The sequence below is a fragment of the Miscanthus floridulus genome, chromosome 3 (genome assembly GCF_019320115.1).
Source record: "Miscanthus floridulus cultivar M001 chromosome 3, ASM1932011v1, whole genome shotgun sequence".
In the NCBI taxonomy this organism is placed as follows: Eukaryota; Viridiplantae; Streptophyta; class Magnoliopsida; order Poales; family Poaceae; genus Miscanthus; species Miscanthus floridulus.
The window spans coordinates 147,639,361-147,657,719 of record NC_089582.1 but is presented as its reverse complement, the minus strand read 5'-3'; the positions used below and the strand labels follow the sequence as shown (position 1 = coordinate 147,657,719).

General features: G+C 44.2%; 2 protein-coding genes and 1 pseudogene across 2 annotated transcripts; 2 read left to right on the top strand and 1 right to left on the bottom strand.

Annotated features, from left to right (window-relative positions):
* Positions 1–370: 370 nt before the first annotated feature.
* On the bottom strand, positions 371–4,625 carry LOC136544668 (ubiquitin-like-specific protease ESD4; annotated as a pseudogene).
* A 3,295-nt stretch (positions 4,626–7,920) lies between these two features.
* Positions 7,921–15,671, top strand: LOC136542790 (F-actin-capping protein subunit alpha-like). Its single transcript, XM_066535393.1, has 11 exons — positions 7,921–8,087; positions 10,435–10,632; positions 10,733–10,848; positions 12,642–12,731; positions 13,571–13,635; positions 13,730–13,891; positions 14,426–14,504; positions 14,598–14,675; positions 15,054–15,128; positions 15,208–15,243; positions 15,369–15,671. The coding sequence occupies exons 1-11, from the start codon at positions 7,946–7,948 to the stop codon at positions 15,474–15,476; spliced, it is 1,149 nt and encodes a 382-aa protein (XP_066391490.1). The 5' UTR covers positions 7,921–7,945; the 3' UTR covers positions 15,477–15,671.
* LOC136542792 (vacuolar protein sorting-associated protein 22 homolog 1-like) lies at positions 8,304–10,048 on the top strand. The gene is made up of 4 exons (XM_066535395.1): positions 8,304–8,650; positions 8,750–8,860; positions 9,552–9,687; positions 9,778–10,048. Exons 1-4 carry the CDS (start codon positions 8,600–8,602, stop codon positions 9,927–9,929), a joined length of 450 nt encoding a protein of 149 aa, XP_066391492.1. The 5' UTR covers positions 8,304–8,599; the 3' UTR covers positions 9,930–10,048.
* Positions 15,672–18,359: the final 2,688 nt, after the last annotated feature.

Here is an 18,359-nt window from a genome sequence, read left to right as displayed (position 1 = left end):
TATCAGAGACTTGGGACATGTCCCTCTCTCGCTCGTTTGTAACCCCTACTACAAACTTTCAGTGCTAGTAACACGAGCAGCAACGATGAACTGAACGTATGGACTTTCTACCTGAACCGGTATAAACCTCGTGTCTTCTAAGCACACCATCCGAGCCAGACACGCAATACTAGAAATTTACTAGTTGGTAACTCGAAACACCGACAGTTATGTTTATTCCAAAGAAATAAACAAAACAAAACTAAGTGTCAGTTCCTTGTGCTAACTTTAGTTAGCTCCAATGCAATTACATAGGTGTGAGTGTGACCATTTTGTTGAACTACTTTTGAACTCCTACATTTTCTGTAACCATGCATTGTTTTACCTTACCTCTCTTTTCCCTTTTCCCTAACAAAATCGGGTCCTATAAAAAAAATACATACCTACAAAGGTGTGGTGACATGGACTTGAATTCACACCAACAGCCTTAGAATCACATCTCTACTGTTTGAAAAGAAATACCTGACTTGAGAAAATGTCAAAGAATGGTGGCCATGAAAAGGTTATTCTTCAGTCAGCTCTTAATGTCATGATCTCTTTTGCTGTTCGGTTCCTAAAATACATCATGTGTTCCTGCAAACAACATTAAGACAAGCATCAAGCTAAACAGAAACTTCTTAATCCGTAACACCACAGTGTATGATTGTACTCCTACATCAGTATTAAGTTGCATGCACCGACCAGTTCAGCCCAAAAGCTTAAGCTGATGGGGAGAGGTGGCAATTAACTTATATTCCAACACTCCCCCTCACTTGGAGGCTCCCTCAGGCCTCAGACGTGGAATAGGAGCAAGCAACAATTATTTTATTTAATTGCGCTAATCAGGATTCGAACTCAAGACCTCTGGCTCTAATACCATATTAAGTTACATGCACCGACCAGTTTAACCCAAAAGCTTAAGCTGATGGGAAGAGGTGGGCAATTAACTTATATTCCAACAATCAGAAGTTTAAGCTTCATATCAGCAAGTTAAAGTTCATTTTTAAGTATGACAAAACTCAAGCCCCTCAATCTAAGTATATCTAGTCAACTGAAATTACAGATATGTACGTATGTTTTTCACCGGTCAACTTTACCTGACTAAAAGATGGTTTGATACCTCTGCTATGGAAATCAATGTATTTAAGCATAAACATGCCACAGTCCCACCTATAACAAGAGAATAGGGTCAAAGATAGCCATGCCTGCCCATTAATGTGCACCACATGAATTGAAAATAAAAAAAAATACTTGGATGTTGAAGATCCAGTAACCCGTTGATTGGAATTTAATACTTTATATAAATTCATTTCTTAATCAAATCAATCAGCGTCCACATGCTGAATTTTGTGGTGATTAGTACTAGAAGAAAGGTTACCCATTCTGCTGCAAGGGGAGAGACTCTGACACTACCACCCACGAACTAGGGTCTACCTCTAAGTTACTCTTGTCCTTCAATTCATCCACGATGTATCTAGTCTGCCACAAACAGAAAAAAAAAAAAGTAACTGTAGAGCTTCAATCCAACACTAGAAATCTTGCAGGCCCTTTAATTTTGTGTTGGGTCCTTTTATGAAGAACAATGTACTTTGTACTTTTGTTTTTCTTGACAACGAATATCAGTTATATCTTAAAAAAAATAAAAGAAAGACATACAATTATTACATTAATAATTTGCAAAGGCAACCCCATGCATTTCAGGCACTCTATTCTAAGAAAGTAAGAATAGTGTAACTTTCTGTTTGGTCAGATAAGCTTACCAGTACTTTCAGTACATCATGGCCCAAACCTCCTAGAGAATCAAGGTACTGCAATGTTTTATCCTTCATGTTTATAACTACCAAACACCAATGTACATTTCTATGCACTGGAACAAAGATCTGTAACATAAATTCCGACGGTAAGTTGGATGTGGGTAATAAGCATGAAACGGAGACAAGTCCAATAATAGGATAAGGACAAAATAGCAATTTACTTTCTCACACTCGATGAGTCCATAACCCAACCTCTTGAACGTCGTCCATCTTCTAACAGACTGGTAATCATAACCAGCTATTCCGCAAGTAAGCTGAGCAATAATTCAGAAGTCATGAGGCCTGCTAGTGCTGGGTGCTAGCCATATGCTAGAACATGTGAGAAAAATTAACTTGTAACTTAAAGGAAGAGTTAACCTCCACAAAAATGCAGGTGTTCTAACTAGGCTCAGAGGAATGCTAAGATACATTACAGGAATGTTACGAATTTATTATCCTTGCTTGTAAACTAGGTGTTAAAAAAAGTAAGTGAATTTAGAGCCTAAAAGAGGAACGATGACACTAATTCATCAATATTAGCTTCTGAGAACTCCAGAAGAACAAGAAAATTGTTCAATTTAGCATAAGAAGACGAAACACATGCATTGCCTGGCATTCCAGGCAAGGGTCTGGAATCACACTATGTGCATTGATTAACATGAAAAGAGGCCATGTATTATATAGGAGATGCTTGCTCATAAGTAATTGTACGATCTTGTATACTTGCAAGCAAATTTCTAATATCAAGTTTGCTGCTATCAGATAACATCCATCTTTGGCAAGATATGAACCACTGATTAACCAATTATCAAATCCCGATTGGCAATGCTTTTGCTTCCTATGCAGTATAAGACCATAAGTCTTAAATATAATATAATAGAACCAGCATTTCAAAAGACATTTATGCATGCAGTATGTGAAGCGAAAATATAAATACCTTCTTGTAGAAGAATGTATTGAAGAAATGGCATTTCAAAAACCTGTTGTGTTCCCTTTCTTCCCTCTCCTTTAACAGTTCAATGTACAAATTAATGACCTGCAAGCAGCAAAAAACACAATGTTAGAGATAGCACTAGGGATCCTAGCATCACATATTTTTGCTGAGTGATCATTAAAGATCTTTTGCAGAATTATCTTAGATGAAAAATAAATACTCAATGTATTTACCTCATCATTCAACCACCCACGAGGCCTCAAACATTGAAATTTCTCATTAGTAATCTCAATGTTAGAAGGCTCATGTATCACTATGACTTTATCACTACAAAAATAAGAGAGACCAGAATATCATTTGGTTGTGCCAGCAATATGAAGAAAAAAGTTCCATAACATGAGCATATGCTAAGTATACCTGTGATTCCTATTATACAACAGAGTATCAACTTCTCTTTCTTCTTTGTCACTTAGAGGTGTAAATAGTTCAGATAGATCCTGCAATAATCAAGTTTCAAAGTATATTATACATATGAAAAGTTGTTATAACAATTAAAACAACAGAAAACCAATAAGCCAGAGTACTAATTTACTCCCTCAGTTTTTAAATATGACGTTTAGGAAAAGCTAAGTAATTAGTATATACTTAAAAACAGAGATAGCATGCATTAAACTACTAATTAAATATACCAAAGCAAAGCACCTTTGGGGAAAAATGATTTGATTTTTGCATTAAGTGTGCCTACAGAAAATTTAGGCTTAGAGAAAATTGCTACTCCTGTTCTGTTTGAAAAGCTCACAATTAGCCATTTTCGACAGGTGCTGTATTTCACAGAACTAAAGTTCTGAAAACACCAACACATTACCATTTTTTGTTATTCAAATTAAAAAAAGGCCATGTATACATTGTTCAGTAAACTCCATGAGAATTAAGATTAAAATGGTAACCTCCTTGGGTGTAGTGTCCAGAGGATCAGGCAGCTCGGCAAGTCTGAGCTTCCCAAATCCTGACTCCTGTAATCTTCCACCGCGCTCCTTCGTCCACTGAAGTGCCTTGTAGAACATCGCCTTCTTCTCCAGCGACCTTGATAATCCCAGTGCAGGGCCGCTCCAGTCGCCAATTCGCCTCCCCAGGACATCGATATTTTCAAGCTCTGGCTCCACTGTGAGATCCACCACTTCCGGCGACCCATCGAGCCGCTTTGTGTGCGCCTCTGATACACCGTCGCTGGTGCTCTTCCCCAGTAGCTGTGAGGTGCAGTTGCCCATATCTACCTCCGCGGGTTTCCGGCGACGGCGAGGGGCTAATCCGCTGGTCGTGAGGAGGAAATGGAGTGCGAATGGACCAAGGACTGGGAAGTGGCTGACCCTGGGAAGCAGACTGCTACGGCTGCGGCGGCGACGGGGAGTGGAGACGGCGTGGCGGGCGTCGTCGACGAGAAGCTTGCGGCGGCGGCGCGGGGAGGTGGATAGCGGTCGGAGGGCGGGGAACGGTACGGGGCTGAGGCGGCGGCGGCTGCGGCGGCGGCAGAGGCGAGATGAGGAGGTGGCATCGTCGTGGCGGCGCTTGTGGGGGGCGCTGGCGATCGTGCGGAGAGCGAAGGACCGAACGGTCTGGAACAAGTTGGGGACGATGGTGAGGCGGCGGCGGCGGCGGCGGCGAGGTGAGGAGGCGCCCTCGTGGGCATCGGCGTGGCGGCGCTTGCGGCAGCTGTGGGCTGCAGCGCTGTTCATGACGCTGCTGAGTGACGGCGCATGGGACGGTAGCTGGGAAGGCTGGCGGCGGCGTTGTAAGGGTGCGGGCGGCGGGAGGCGGGCGCCGGCCACCGGGGTGGGGATTTGAATCGGGAACAGCAGATTTGGCGAGACGAGGTAAGTTGAGTATGAAAATTTTCACTTCGCATGTTTCGGGACGTCGGATGGGGTTTTTATACTAATAAAAAAATTAATTACATAGTTCGTATAGAAACTGCGACACAAATTTATTAAGCCTAATTAATTCATCATTAACGCAGGTTAGTTACTGTAGCACTTATGGCTAATTATGGACTAATTAGTTTTAAAACATTCGTCTCATAATTTTTAAACAAACTGTTCAATTAGTTTTTTTTCGTCTATATTTAATATTCTATGTATGTGCCGTAAAATTCGATGGAATAGTTTGGAGCCAAAAATTTTTTTTTTAACTAAACCAGGACTCAAGATCCTACTACAGTATATCGTGTGAGCCCGTGACCGTGACAGCAAAATGGTTTTTTTTCCCTGCTAGGTACTGCTAGGTACTCCCTTGGTCTTAGAAAAATCAATTATTACGATTTCATTTAAAAAGTTAAATAATTTTAAATTTAATTAAGTCACTAAAAGAATACGCTCGTTTGGAGAAATTTGAAGGAATCCGGATGAATCTGAAGAAATTTATGAGAAGAAAACCCTGTTCTGGATGAAAAAAAGAAACGGATCAAACCGAGTTTAAGGGTACGCGAACGAGACGTTGTAGTCACATCTCTACAGTCACACCGATTAGTGGTTCGACAAAAAAAAAGATTTAACACCATTACTCTGTTATTGCGTATCCTATCCGATGATGGAGCTAGCAAATGAGGCTAGCAAGGGCTCTTTCTTTGTTCCCGTTTCATTTGTTCTCTCTTTCATCCTTCCTCGTCTTTCTTCGTTCTTTATCTTTCGAAATGGAGGAGAGGTTAGAAGAGAGCTCCATTGCTTGTGGCTTGTGGGGTAGTAGGATCTGCCCCTGCTTATTATGAGTTTATAACTATGACCATGTCGTATGTTTCCACATGGCTAAGATGGAGGAGATGGAAGGCTCTGCCAAAGATAAACCTGCCTATTTTACCATAGAGTTCTGTGCTAGGAATGCAATAGCTTTTAGGTAAAGCCTATGGCACTAAGAGCACGCTTAATGTAGCATGGATTGTCTGTAGAACACACAAATATATGCCTCACCTGACTTTGTATAGAAGTGCTCACTGAAGCAAACACACCGAGACAGGTAAGCACCCGCACTACTTGTTTTCTCTAGTCCACTAACACCTCAAGGAGACCAGACACCGATTGCATGCACAGATTGAGAAAAAACAAAGAGAGTGGCGGAATTGGTGAAAAAAATATATATATGAGCGACTTGGGTTGGGAAAACAATGACCTCAATCTATCAAATTCTACGTGAAAGACAGCCTTTTGCTGAGGTAGTTGATTTATATGTCGGTGTTGGTGGTGCTCTAATATCCCGTATCAGTTTTACGGCTATCTAAATAGTCATATATTACAAGTCGATATACTTGCCCACCTAGTGAGAGACAAGCCTTATGCCTTTATTGTCATCATAGGTGTCACCGATGTATGGTTAAGGTACCGTTTGGATTGAGTTTTCACCTCAGGGGTCATTTAAGTTAGCTAGTAGGTTATGGATTATGTTAGTTTGTTAAAGGTTCGATTGTTTGAATCCCTAGGATCATAGTCTAGAGCATTTGAATTACAAGATGGATCGTAGAAGTTAGGTTCTTGATTTTGGGTGGGTTCAAATTCAAATATAAGAAGAGAAACAGTAAGCTGTAGGACGAAGTGAGCTAGAATTTACTTTAAGCATATATCTAAGTATCACAATCTTGATTTTGCATGATGGAATTTTTAAATAAATCTAGTAAACTATTAGAAACATAATTACAATTTACTCTAAGAGTTCCAAGTGTTTTTCTCCAACACAAACTATAGATTATTTTGACCTTTTCTATTTAAATATAGGGAACTGCTGGCACCCGGACGTCCGATCAGATATTGATCTGTTGGACGGTACCGTGGACCGGGCCGATTCGTTTCCCTGAGGCACGCCTACACTCCGCGCCCCCCGCCCGTACCTACTTTTCACGCGCCCACCATGGGGCCCACACCCATGGGGACCGCTGGTGACCTGAGCCCGCCGCTCCTCGCGTCCGGATGGACGGCCGCGCAGCTCACCCCTGTCCACCTCGCCCCCGCCTCGCACGTGCACCCTGCCCCCGTCGTTGCTCCCCGCTTCTTCCCTCAAACCCCCTCCTCCTTTCTCTCTCTCTCTCCATGTGGGCGGGACTCGGGAGCCGGCCCCCAACTCGCAGCGCCCCCCGTCCGCCGGTCCCTAGCCCTGTCGTGCCACATCCCCCGCCGCCTAGGCCGTGCGCCCATCACTCACCGTGCCCCCTGAAACACTTGCAACATGAAACACTTGGATGTAACATATGTTGGACACAGATGAAACGTTTAAAACATACTGTTGCAACATATGAGTGAAACATATGCAATATCCAGATAAAACACTTTGCAACATGTGTGTCAAACATATGCAGCATCCAGAAAATGCTTGCAACAAAACACTGAAAACGCTTGCAAAATGTGCAACATGTGCAATATCGCGATCTACTTTTGCAACATCCATATGTAAGAATTGCAACATACATCCGAAACACTTGAAACGTACATTTACAACGTAGGGGAGGGCAAGCCTGAGGCTGGTCGATTCTGGTCATCGGGGTGGGATCCGGCGGCGAGCATCACCATCATCCAGCACCAGCAGCACTAGCCTTGGCTCAACCTGGCGGGCGGCACGTGCTACGAGAGGGAGCGGGTGGCGCGACGCACGGCCGAAGCGAGGAGTGAGGTGCGGATGGGGAGCGCGACGGGCAGGGGAGAGGAGCGAGGAGTGAGCAACGCCGGTAGGGCGCGCGACGGCGCGGGAGTGAGGCACAGCATCCGGATGAGAATAAGAGACATAGAAAAATGAGCAGGGAATAAAAAAGGCAAAGTTGTGGTGCACGTCACGCCACGCGTCCGTCCGGAGGGAGTCGCTGGCGTCGGATGTCCTGTTTGTAGCATTACTGTTAAATATATAGATGTTGCAATACATGTATTTAGATATATGTTATTATTATATAAAAAATCAAAACCTACTACTACTTCTATTTTAAATTATAAGACGTTTTATAAGTTTATAGTTTTTGCTATGTATTTAGATACAATTAATCTTTATATACAAAGTATATTAATGTATCTAGAAAAATCACGACGGCTTAAAACTTTGCATTGGAGGGAGTATTTTTTTTTTCCTTTTTGAATTTGAAACGGATGACTAATATAGGTTTAAAATTTAAACTTTGCGCAAGTGACAATCTAGAACGGCCCTCTACCATAAATCTGCAGGCCTCGTCCGTCCGATGGGTACCCTGGACCATCGTCAACCGTCGCGACCGGGCCGCGCCCGCCTCCCGCCTGCTCTGACGTGCCGTCCGTCCGTGTTGCCATCGCCATCCCCTCCTCCCTCCGCTCCGCTCCGTTTCGTTCCCACCCTTTCCACGCGGGCAATTTAATTTATTGCCACTCTTATGGTTGCCACTCCTCCAGTTGCCAGCGTTAAAAGTGCTCCTACATATTTGCCACTGCATGCAATTCGCCTCCTACGAATTTGCCATTTTCGCCGACGTGTCGTGGCAGATGGACTCGCCAGCGTGGAAGGCAGCCTGGGAACCCTATTTGGGCGTGGCAAATGACCATATTGCCCCTCCTCCACCTCACGTTCTTTTCTAGGCCTCCGACTTCTCTCCTTCCCCACGCGTGCGGCGTGCCCAGCTCGAGCCCGCCCGCCCCGCCTCCCGTTCTCTCCAGCGCCGCCGCCTCCTCTGCGCGCCCGAAGGAGCACCGCCACAGCCGATCCGCTCTCCCCCGCGCCTCATCTGGCCGTTTCTGGCGGCTCTTGGGCCTCCCTCGCCCTCCCTGACGGCCCTGAGCTCGCCCTCCATCTCCGCTCAAGCTCGCGCCGTCTCGACGCCTCGAGCTCGTCGTCCTCGCTTCCGTGGTCACCGCTGGGAAACATGAGGAGGAGGCCTGTGATCGCTGGCTTGCAGAATGCGGCGGCTACTCGCGTATGTGCAGTTCTTATGTTTGTTTTAAGTAAGTGGTCTGTGCTCTTTTTTTTTCCCCTGGTTGGAAGATGAGATGAGAGATTTGCTGGGAACTTTCAGGACCAATTCCGGCTGGTCGAGGAGAATGCGGCCAAGGTGAGGACCGATGTCATGAAGGAGCAGCTTGCGACGTTCCGGTCACAGCTCGAGGAATTTGCTCGCAAGCATAAGGTGATCCACTCTCCTGTATTTAGTTGAAATGTCGAAGGAGAAAGAAAGCCTAATCACACTTAATTGTTATAATATGCCCAAAATTGCAAATTGTCGGTTGGCTTCTTGGATGATGATATATGGATTGGATTACCTGTTTTTTATGTAATTATAAGTGTAAGATCAACGCTAAACTTCATGGCCTGCTTGGGATTGAGAGTTTTCACGTGGTTTGTAAATTCTCTATTTTAAACTCATCTGCTAAATGAATGAGCAACTCTCCTGCCAATATCCCTTCATAAAACATATTATCTATGCTTTTATTATGTACTATCTGCTGAATTCTTACCTAAAAATGAAATGGTTTTTTAGAAATATGTAGATGCTGCAGTTACTGCTATTTTATTAAACATGGCCCTCTTAGATCCAATACCAATCAAGGGTTAACAGAAACATAAGTGAAAAATGGAGCAATCAAATATGATAACCCATAGATTTTAAGTGAGAATTCACTAATAAGTCATGGAGCAACTTATAGATAATATCAGTTCAGTAAGCAATCCCCATTCTCACAAAAGAAGTCAATGGAAAGAAAAACCTGAAGTAGTATTTTCCTCTTACATGGCCTTATTAAGTCACCTCAAAATTCAAATGGCAAAGTGCACTCTGATTCTCTCTGGTAATGTTACATGTTCATATTGTGCTATTGCAGAGTGACATCCGTAAAAACCCAGTATTTAGACAGCAGTTCCATGAGATGTGCGCAAAAGTTGGAGTAGATCCACTGGCATCTAATAAAGGAGTCTGGGCAGAACTTCTCGGGATTGGTGACTTCTACTATGAACTTGGTTGGCATACTCACTTTAAGCTTTCTTGAGCGTTCTTCTGGTCATGGAAGTAAAATCTGGTATGCTTACCATTGATGCCTATTGTGGCAGGAGTTCAGATAGTTGACATATGCATTGCAACCAGATCGCATAATGGTGGCCTGATTGATTTATTGGATCTCCGCAAACTGCTTGGTCAGAAGAGAAAAGCTACCCTTGAATCATGGATCAAGGACCTATTTTGTATGGCCATGTACCACTAATGGTTGTCATGTGCCACTGCTATAAGAACTAATGTCAATGACCATGGACCTTTTATGTATGGATCTATGCATGTTGTTGATCAGTTATGTATGTTGTTATGGTAATTTGTGGCAGTTTGAGCTTCCATTTTTCAGCATATATGCACCATGATGTATTTTTCACCATGTTCCATATACATGTTCCATCAGTAGTACACAGGAGGAGTGGGGGTGAGAGAAGCTGCGAGAGTGCTGTGGGGTGCCTCTGCCTCTGACCCAACCGGGATTAGCCTGGGAACAAAAGAAAAGGGCGAGGGGTAGGAAGGTCATTTGCCAGGCCCAAACAGGCCTCCCAGGCTGCCTTCCACGCTGGCGAGTTCATCTGGCACGACACGTCGGCGAAAATGGCAAATCCGTAGGAGGTGAATTGCATGCAGTGGTAAATATGTAGGAGCACTTTTAACACTGGCAACTAGAGGAGTGGCAACCGTAAGAGTGGCAATAAATTAAATTGCCCTTTCCACGCACTCCACGTCGCCTTCTCGGCTTCTCCCCTCCCCTTCCTCTCCTCCTCCCTACCCACCACCGCCGCCGCCGCTCCAGGGCCCCGAAATGTCGGACGAAGGCGGCGCCGGCGAGCCGCTCGGTGACCGCCAGAAGCGGGAGATCGCCGTCTGGTTCCTCTCCAACGCGCCCGCCGGCGAGATCCACTACGTCGCCAAAGGCAAGCCCCACGCGCCTCGCCCCTCCCACTCCTCCCTCCGATCCCTATACCTGTATATAATCCAGCTCGGCATCTGACTTTGCGTGGCGTCCGTGCGCAGATGTGCGCGCGCTGCTGGGGGATGACACGGTGTACGAGGCCGCCGCCGCGGAGGCCTTCCCGGAGTACAACAAGGCCCGCCTCGTGTCCCTCGAGCTCCCCGACCGCAGTGGCGACGTGAGCACCTCTCTTCTCACATCCAGTTTCCTGATCCGTTTTGGCGTTTTCGTGTTCTTAGTATGTGCATCACAATCTGAATCAATTATCAGTAAGACTTAGCAATCCTGCCTTTGCATCAATTATTGCTAAATTACCCCCGGAGGCCCGGACTATGTTTTTAGACTTGGAGGCTCAGAGCACTTGGGAACTGCATAATTGTTGTTTATGAGAACTTGGAAAACATTTGGGCAGATCCCTCTTTGATAACATGATAAGTAGGGGTGTTTCGTGTTCAAATGGCTACTGTCATTTTCTTCTTCTTTTTCATAATAGCCAAGTGAAATTTGGGTATGACGCGCAACATTTATTTAAATTGCGTGACATATGCTTGCAGATAATGGATAATGATCCATGGAAGATCATTGTCTTAAATACTTGTAGAAGTTTTAATTTTGCCTTTTCTTTTCAAGCCCCCTGCGGCGGATAGACTTTCAACGTTAGTCCCCATGGCTGAATGCAAGGAAATGGTAAAGCACAAAGTTGATGAAGCCCAAGCTTCGGATGCCACTGGCAAGGATGCTGGAGCTTCTGCCGACCAATCCAAGAGACAAGCCACAAGTCAGACATTGGCAATGGGGGCACCTGCAGCTACTGCAAATGTCAATCCTATGCTTGAAACTCTTCCACGAGCTCTTAGACTCCCTGTTGATCCATCATATATCAATACTCTCTCTGCGAGAGGTGAAATTGGCTATCGGGGGACCACTGCTACAAAAGAGCTGGCCAAACAAATTCTTAAAATCAACGTCACTGAATTACGTCGCTGCATGGCTAGCGTCCTTAACAACTCGCTAATGATCCTGTATTTTGACAGTGGATTAATGCGTGATGCTGATATCAATACCAAGCTTAAAGTGATTGTCCCTGCAACTATCGATGTGTGCATGACTGCGCTGTATGCAAAGCTATACAACATCCACATTGATTACGGAGTGCACCCTTCTAGGTATCCGACCCCACCAAGTTTTGCCAAGGAGATTGAACTTCCCCTGCTGCTTGCTTTGTTGATTGAGTCCTTTGGTACATTTGAGACCTCGTGCCTCACCACCAATTACCTGTACTTCCCTACTTACCCTGAAAACACTCAACATGAAGGGCGTGCTAATGCTGAGTATCCAATTACTCGGTATATGCCGTATGCTTCAACCTTCCGAGAACTGAAGGTTCCAATGAAGGCGTTTGAGCCTCATGACAAGAGTGGGACGCCATGGTGGACTTATCAAGTAGCCACTGTCTGTTCGACACATGACTTGATTTGTGCTCTTCCTCCTTCTCTGTGCACTTACTTTAGTGCAGAACTCCGCTCTTTGCTGCTGATCCCTGACCCTGACCACAACAATGAAGTCCAAGAGATTGTGACTCATCCTCAGAACGTAGCACACTATGGATTTCGCATGAAGGCACTGCGCACAGGAATCGCCGTCAGAACGTTTCTTGCACTCTGCCACTGCCCTGATGTATTTTGGCAGTTCACTTAGAGATTTTATCGAGACAGAAAATCTCAAAGCTCCAGTGAGCTTGTAATAGGATAGATCCCTATTCGTGACTCGTTATGTTTTGTAATGTTAAACATTTGGGTTAACTATTTGAACATCTGAAACTTAACCTTTATTAGTTTATGTAAATATGTAAATTGGTGAGGTGGTGGAGTTTTTTGCAATGCCCTCTTGGGGCAAAAGCCTAAGTGATATTACTTCGTTAAGAATAGCAGAAATCACACCCAGACCATCATTGAATATGTATGCTTGCAGATAATCATCTCAACTTATGGGGAGATTGACAAGAACAATTATCTGGACCCCAGGACTGCGCAAGTGGCTACTATAGATCATATGAAACAGGTAATGTCTCACATCACACCCTATGTTTCTCTTGCTATGTTAAACAGATCTGTGATGCCAACTGTGCAAGTGATGTTTTAATCTGTTAGAAAACTTAAGCACCACACAATCTAGTCATCTTAGAGAAAAGTGTATCGAGCAGCTTCATGGCTGCAATAAGCATCTCCAGCATCTTGAACTTGATAATCTAAATATTCTGAAACATTTAATAAATGGAACATTGCATCTGAAGCATTACATTAACATTTCTTGCCTAAAGTTCATGCAGCGTGTTAACATGTCTCATGAAGGATATGCCACGTGCTCACGTCAACCAATATGCTCCACATGAATTAGTAGCAGACATGAGCTGTGCATTGCAGAATCTGATCGGTTTCTTCCGTTCTGGTTTATAAAGTAAACTGCACAATAGATTTAGACGTCGATACTAAAATTCCCATATGTTGTTATGTCCATGACTTAAATTCAAGTTTAAATTGTTCAAATTTCGAGGATGTACTCACCGCACCCCCCCCCCCCCCCCCCCCCCCCCCCAAAAAAAAAAAAAAACTTGAAACAGTACACGCTATGCCACAGTTGGCAGTGTCAGACTTTTGTTGGTACTCACATGCTTGTGTAGGCTATTTGAATCAAAGATCGCATTAAGCCTGGATAATGGCAAATTTGCAAGATATAAGTTATTTAACACCTGAATACATTAATGTATTTGGTAACATGTTTTATTTAAAAAATATGGATGTAAGGCTCTTTTGTAGTTTTACTGATTTTATTTGGCCACTCAATTGTAGATGACCCTTCATCAAATTAATTTGTAATGTTTTGTCTTCTCATGATAAAAGACTTGTACAAAACTGAGGCCTGCTGAAGATGAGGAGCTTCCATCAGCTTACATTGAAGAGTTTAGGTAGACTACCTGTGCGTCTTTCCTTTGACTTATTCCAGTTTCCATATTATATCACAACTGCACATATGTTGTCTAATCTTATGTATTAATACAGGTGTGCTTTAGATGTTGAATTGTCAAAATATGTTGTTGAAGCTTATCCCAAAGGGGCCTGTGCCATTTATTGTACTAGTGGAAAGGATATAGAGGGACCAGGAGTAGATTTCAGTTTCACAGCAGTTATTTCTGCTGCTAAGCGTAGCCCACAGAACTTTTGGTATTGTCTGGTTCATGCCTTCTGACTTTTCCTTGTTCCTGAAGAAATTTGCCATATTTTCTTAAATCTTGCACATATGGATGTTAGTTTTGCTCTGCATTATAATGACTAAAAAATTTAATAGATCCTTTTTAGCCTTTAAGGCGATTTACCAATCCTCTGTTTCTAGATTCTCTTTAGTTTTAAAACTTTATTCCGGAAATTCCTTAAACTTTAGTTTCCTATCAGTGTCTCCTTGCATTCCTTTGAGGACCTATTATTTATTGTTCCATTCAGCATGCAACCTTTAGTCTTCAGATTTTTCATGGGTGACATTTTCAATATCCCTGTGAACTGTTGTTTGTTTTGAGTATGCTATTTTATCATTGGCCTAGAACCTTATGACATGTTTAATGCCTGCCCGTTCTTTCTATTTCTCTATCAGAGGAATTGCTTCACATAATCTCAATAGAACTGTTAAAAATGCTCCAAAAAGATTTGATCTTTTAATTGTTTAGCCTCTGATGAAGGCCAACTGAATATTGTGTCATCCAGCAATGGCAGCTGGCGTTCAATTTGGACTATGGATTTCAATTATGAGTTGCAGTTTGTTGATATTAAAGGAAAAATACGGGTTGGCCTTTTTACTTAACAAGGTAAGAGCTCTAAATTTATGTTAATATAACAGAAGTTAATTTTTTGTAAATATCACTTGCATATACGCCAGGTAGATGCTCACTATTTTGAAGAGGGAAATGTCCAGCTGGATACTAACATTGATCGCAAGGACTCCACCATAATGCAGGTTAGTTAATGCAAGAATTTGAGCCCTGAATATTGTGATGGCATTCTTCTTCTGACCTCACACATTTAGTCCCGCTACTGTTTCAGTGGTTGTCACTTGTTACATGATATGCTTCACTTGCACAAATTAGTTCGGTCAACAATGCAAAATATTCCATCCACATGTTATTATATTCTGTTTGTGTTAGTTTTTTCTCCTCTAATACAAGGTGTTGGCTAGAACTTAAAAAATATTTCATGTATGTATTTTTTTGGTTATAATGCATTGAAATGTAACCTGGTTCTCTCTTCTTTCTTTTTCTTAAGAAAAAAGGAGTAAAGAGTCAAATAAACTTAAACCATGCCTCTAACATAATATTTCTTATGTTTGGTGTTTCAGTCACCTGACGATTGTGCGGTTTCAATAACTAACATCATTCGACATCATGAGTCTGAATATTTGTCATCTCTCGAGGTCTGTATCTGTCTGATGTTTATTCAGCCAAGAGCCATCAGCATGAACTTGAATAATGTTTTGCTTTATTCATGTGCAGGAATCATACTTAAATTTGTCTGATGCAACTTTCAAGGTAGGCTATGTCATCCTCGTCATTATGGAATGATAGTTCCTATACTAGTTACAGTGCTATGTCATCCTCGTCATTATGGCTTCTTTGTTTCAGTTGTACTGAAACTCTCCATAATTTGTGCGCAGGATCTTCGGCGAAAACTTCCAGTTACCCGTACTCTTTTCCCATGGCATAACACACTGGCATTCAGTCTTACGAGAGACCTTGCCAAAGAATTAGCACTTGGAAAATGAAGTCTGCAGGCGATGTCACCAGATGGTTTCGAGTGGAATTTTTATATCCATGGCATGTGCTGTTCTGTAGTAATCAGCATTCTTCATTGTTTGACCTCTGAGCTTCCCAATCCTAGTGTAAATCAAGAACACACTTTTGTGGGGAATGGCATTCAGAAAATATACATTCTCTTCACATATCTTCCTGCGCCACCAGATGTAAAATTTCGCCTTCCTTAGTGCTTATAGGGCTTGTTTGGGTGCCGCTCTGACCTGGGGGTCCTCGCCAAGGCAGTTGCATCCCAGGCACTTGAAATCGAACGACCGGTAGGCGGTAGCGATGCTGTTAGGAACCAAACAGCCTATTACTGACGTGTGAATCAGATGTGTTGGGACATGGTTACGAGCCGCGGGGAGGCTAGAATTGATGACGACGGTAAAGAACTAACACCTTTCCTAGTTTCATGGACAACTTGCAGGGAAAGGAGACGGAGACCTCCGCTCGGCCGGTCGCTTCGTGCGAAGGCCTAGAAGCTGGGCGAAGGCATTGAAGGAGACCTCCGGCGAAGGCCTAGAGGTTGCGGCGAAGGCTCCACCGACATAGGCGAAGACCACGGTCCGGGCGATGATGGCGGAGGTCCCGGCGAAGGCGCCCCGGGCGGAGGACCCGGAACTTAGGGGGAGCTCTGGCTCGGCGGTAGCACTGGCCCATGGGCTGACAATGGGCAGTCGACAATGACTCGACATGAAAGGGCGGTTGAAGAAGGCACCCATAGTACTCCTAGCGGCTTGTATTGGCATAGGGATATTCCGAGAATGTACCGTAACCGACAAGGGGTAGAATTATAAAAAGGGTAGCCTTAGTAAACGGTGCCATATAAAAGGGGGACTCCAACTCTGTACAGAGGGAGGTGGTTGGATACATTTATGAAACCCTAATCAGGCTTGAACCCACCTTTCACTCATACCTTCGTCCAGGGCACAAGGCTGGGCGAAGGCCTTCATTGTCCTTTGTCTCAACTGCTGGAAACCCGCTTTCCAACATTGGCGCCCACCGCGTGTTGGCCAAGCAAAACCCACAATGGCAAGGAAACGAGCAGCCTCAGCAAGGGCACCTGCGGATCCCGCACCAAGGGGAAGACCTAGGCGCAGCACTTGAAGCACCTACGCCACCGCCCCAGAAGACCAGGCTACAGAGGAGCCAACCGTCGAAGATCAGCCTCCGACATCTGAGGAGTAGCAAGCCCCAAATCCTACCCTGGACCAAGAGCTTCAACAATTGCAGGCTCAGTTGAAGAGCATGCAGCAAGAGAGATAGGGTCGTGGCAGCCTTCGCCGCAAATCAGCGGGCAACCCAAACATCAACTCAGGCAACGGAGATCAGGCAACAGCTAGTTGTCCTACAGGCCGAGATACAAAGTATGCAACCTTCGCAATCTAGCTTCAATACGTCCAACCAGTTCCACTCAGCAAATCAAAGCCAACCCAACCCCCCGCCACGTACAATAGCTCAACCAACCTTCGGCACACCCTACACTTTGCCACAAACCCACAGAACCATTGATTCAAAATCACCACTATCCGAAGGCATCCAGAGCTCACCCTGGCCTCCTTCCTACAAACCCATCACTTTGCCCAAATTCAATGGAAGATCAGACCCACGCTAATTCATCATGAGCTTTGAGGCAACAGTAGCTTCCGCTAGCTGAAACAAAGTGGTGCTAGCCAAATCTTTCGTCATCGCAGCTAAAGGCGACACGCTAGCCTGGTACTCGATGCTGAAGCCAAGCTCTGTGTATTCATGGGAAGACCTTCACGACAAGATCCTAGCAAATTTCAAGGGATTTCCATGGATCTGTTTCAATGCAAACAAAATCAAGGAGAAGCCTTAAAAGACTACTTTCAGAAATTTGTGCAAATGAAAGCAAAAGCACCTAATGTCCCGGAGGATGTTGTTATTGAAGCAGCAATCAAAGGCCTTCGCATAGGACCCTTCGTAGCTCATCTAGCCAGGGAAAAGTCAAGGACCATCGAAGACCTTTACAGCGAATTTGAGAAGTATTACAGATCTGACAATGACCTTCACAGAAGGCTAGAAGAACAAAACCAGACCAAACAGTTTCAGGGCAACAGCAGGAACACCCAGAAGGGCAATAAAAACCAAGGCCAGCCACAACCATAGTAAGGGCAAAGCCAACAAGTCTTTAATATAGAACAACTAGAAAGTAGCCAGCAAGGGTAGCAACCAGCGAAGGCAGGCCTAAACAGTGCGCCTCAGAAACAATCCAAAAAACAAGGGAAATGGCCAAGGCAGGAATTGAAATAGAAGCCAAAACCAAAGACAGCGAAGGTAGTGCTGCTTCTTTCATGGAGAGAACAAAGGGCACACCACCAGGGATTGCCCAGATGCTAAGGAGACCCAAGAAAGGATCAAAAGCAGAGCAAATCAGCAACCTCCGCCTCAACAACCCGTAAGAGAGGTAAACCATACCTTCACAGCATCCCCTCAGCAGCAATACTGCCCAATATACCCAAGCTTAAATTCCACCCAAATTCACTCATCCACTCTAGCTGTCGCCTACTATCCAAATTTCCTACCCGCATGGCAATCAAGTACTTAGCAGCAGGGGCAGACTAGCAACCAACGTGCAAAAGCCAACCTCACCTACATAAATCTAAGGCCTCCGCACATAACATTCATTGAGACCAACTAGCCATCTCAAGTACACAATAGGCAGCTAGAGGCATTACCTCTGCCCCCACCAACACAGCTAGCAACAGCCAAAAACAAACACAACCCAGAAAACCAACTTAACCCTCACACACCCCCACCCACCATCGGCATGATATTGCCTATAGCCGGAGGCTCCTCGATGGAATTCTAGGCAAAGAAGCAGAAGAAAT

Bases quoted from the DNA above. Each gene is read 5' to 3' on its own strand.
- LOC136542790 (XM_066535393.1), top strand. From the start codon at position 7,946: ATGGGTACCCTGGACCATCGTCAACCGTCGCGACCGGGCCGCGCCCGC. The intron at 13,636-13,729 runs GTAGACTACCTG...GTATTAATACAG, and splicing joins GCTTACATTGAAGAGTTTAG to GTGTGCTTTAGATGTTGAAT. The intron at 13,892-14,425 runs GTATTGTCTGGT...TGTGTCATCCAG, and splicing joins CGTAGCCCACAGAACTTTTG to CAATGGCAGCTGGCGTTCAA.
- LOC136542792 (XM_066535395.1), top strand. From the start codon at position 8,600: ATGAGGAGGAGGCCTGTGATCGCTGGCTTGCAGAATGCGGCGGCTACT. The intron at 8,651-8,749 runs GTATGTGCAGTT...GGGAACTTTCAG, and splicing joins AGAATGCGGCGGCTACTCGC to GACCAATTCCGGCTGGTCGA. The intron at 9,688-9,777 runs GTTGGCATACTC...CTATTGTGGCAG, and splicing joins TGACTTCTACTATGAACTTG to GAGTTCAGATAGTTGACATA.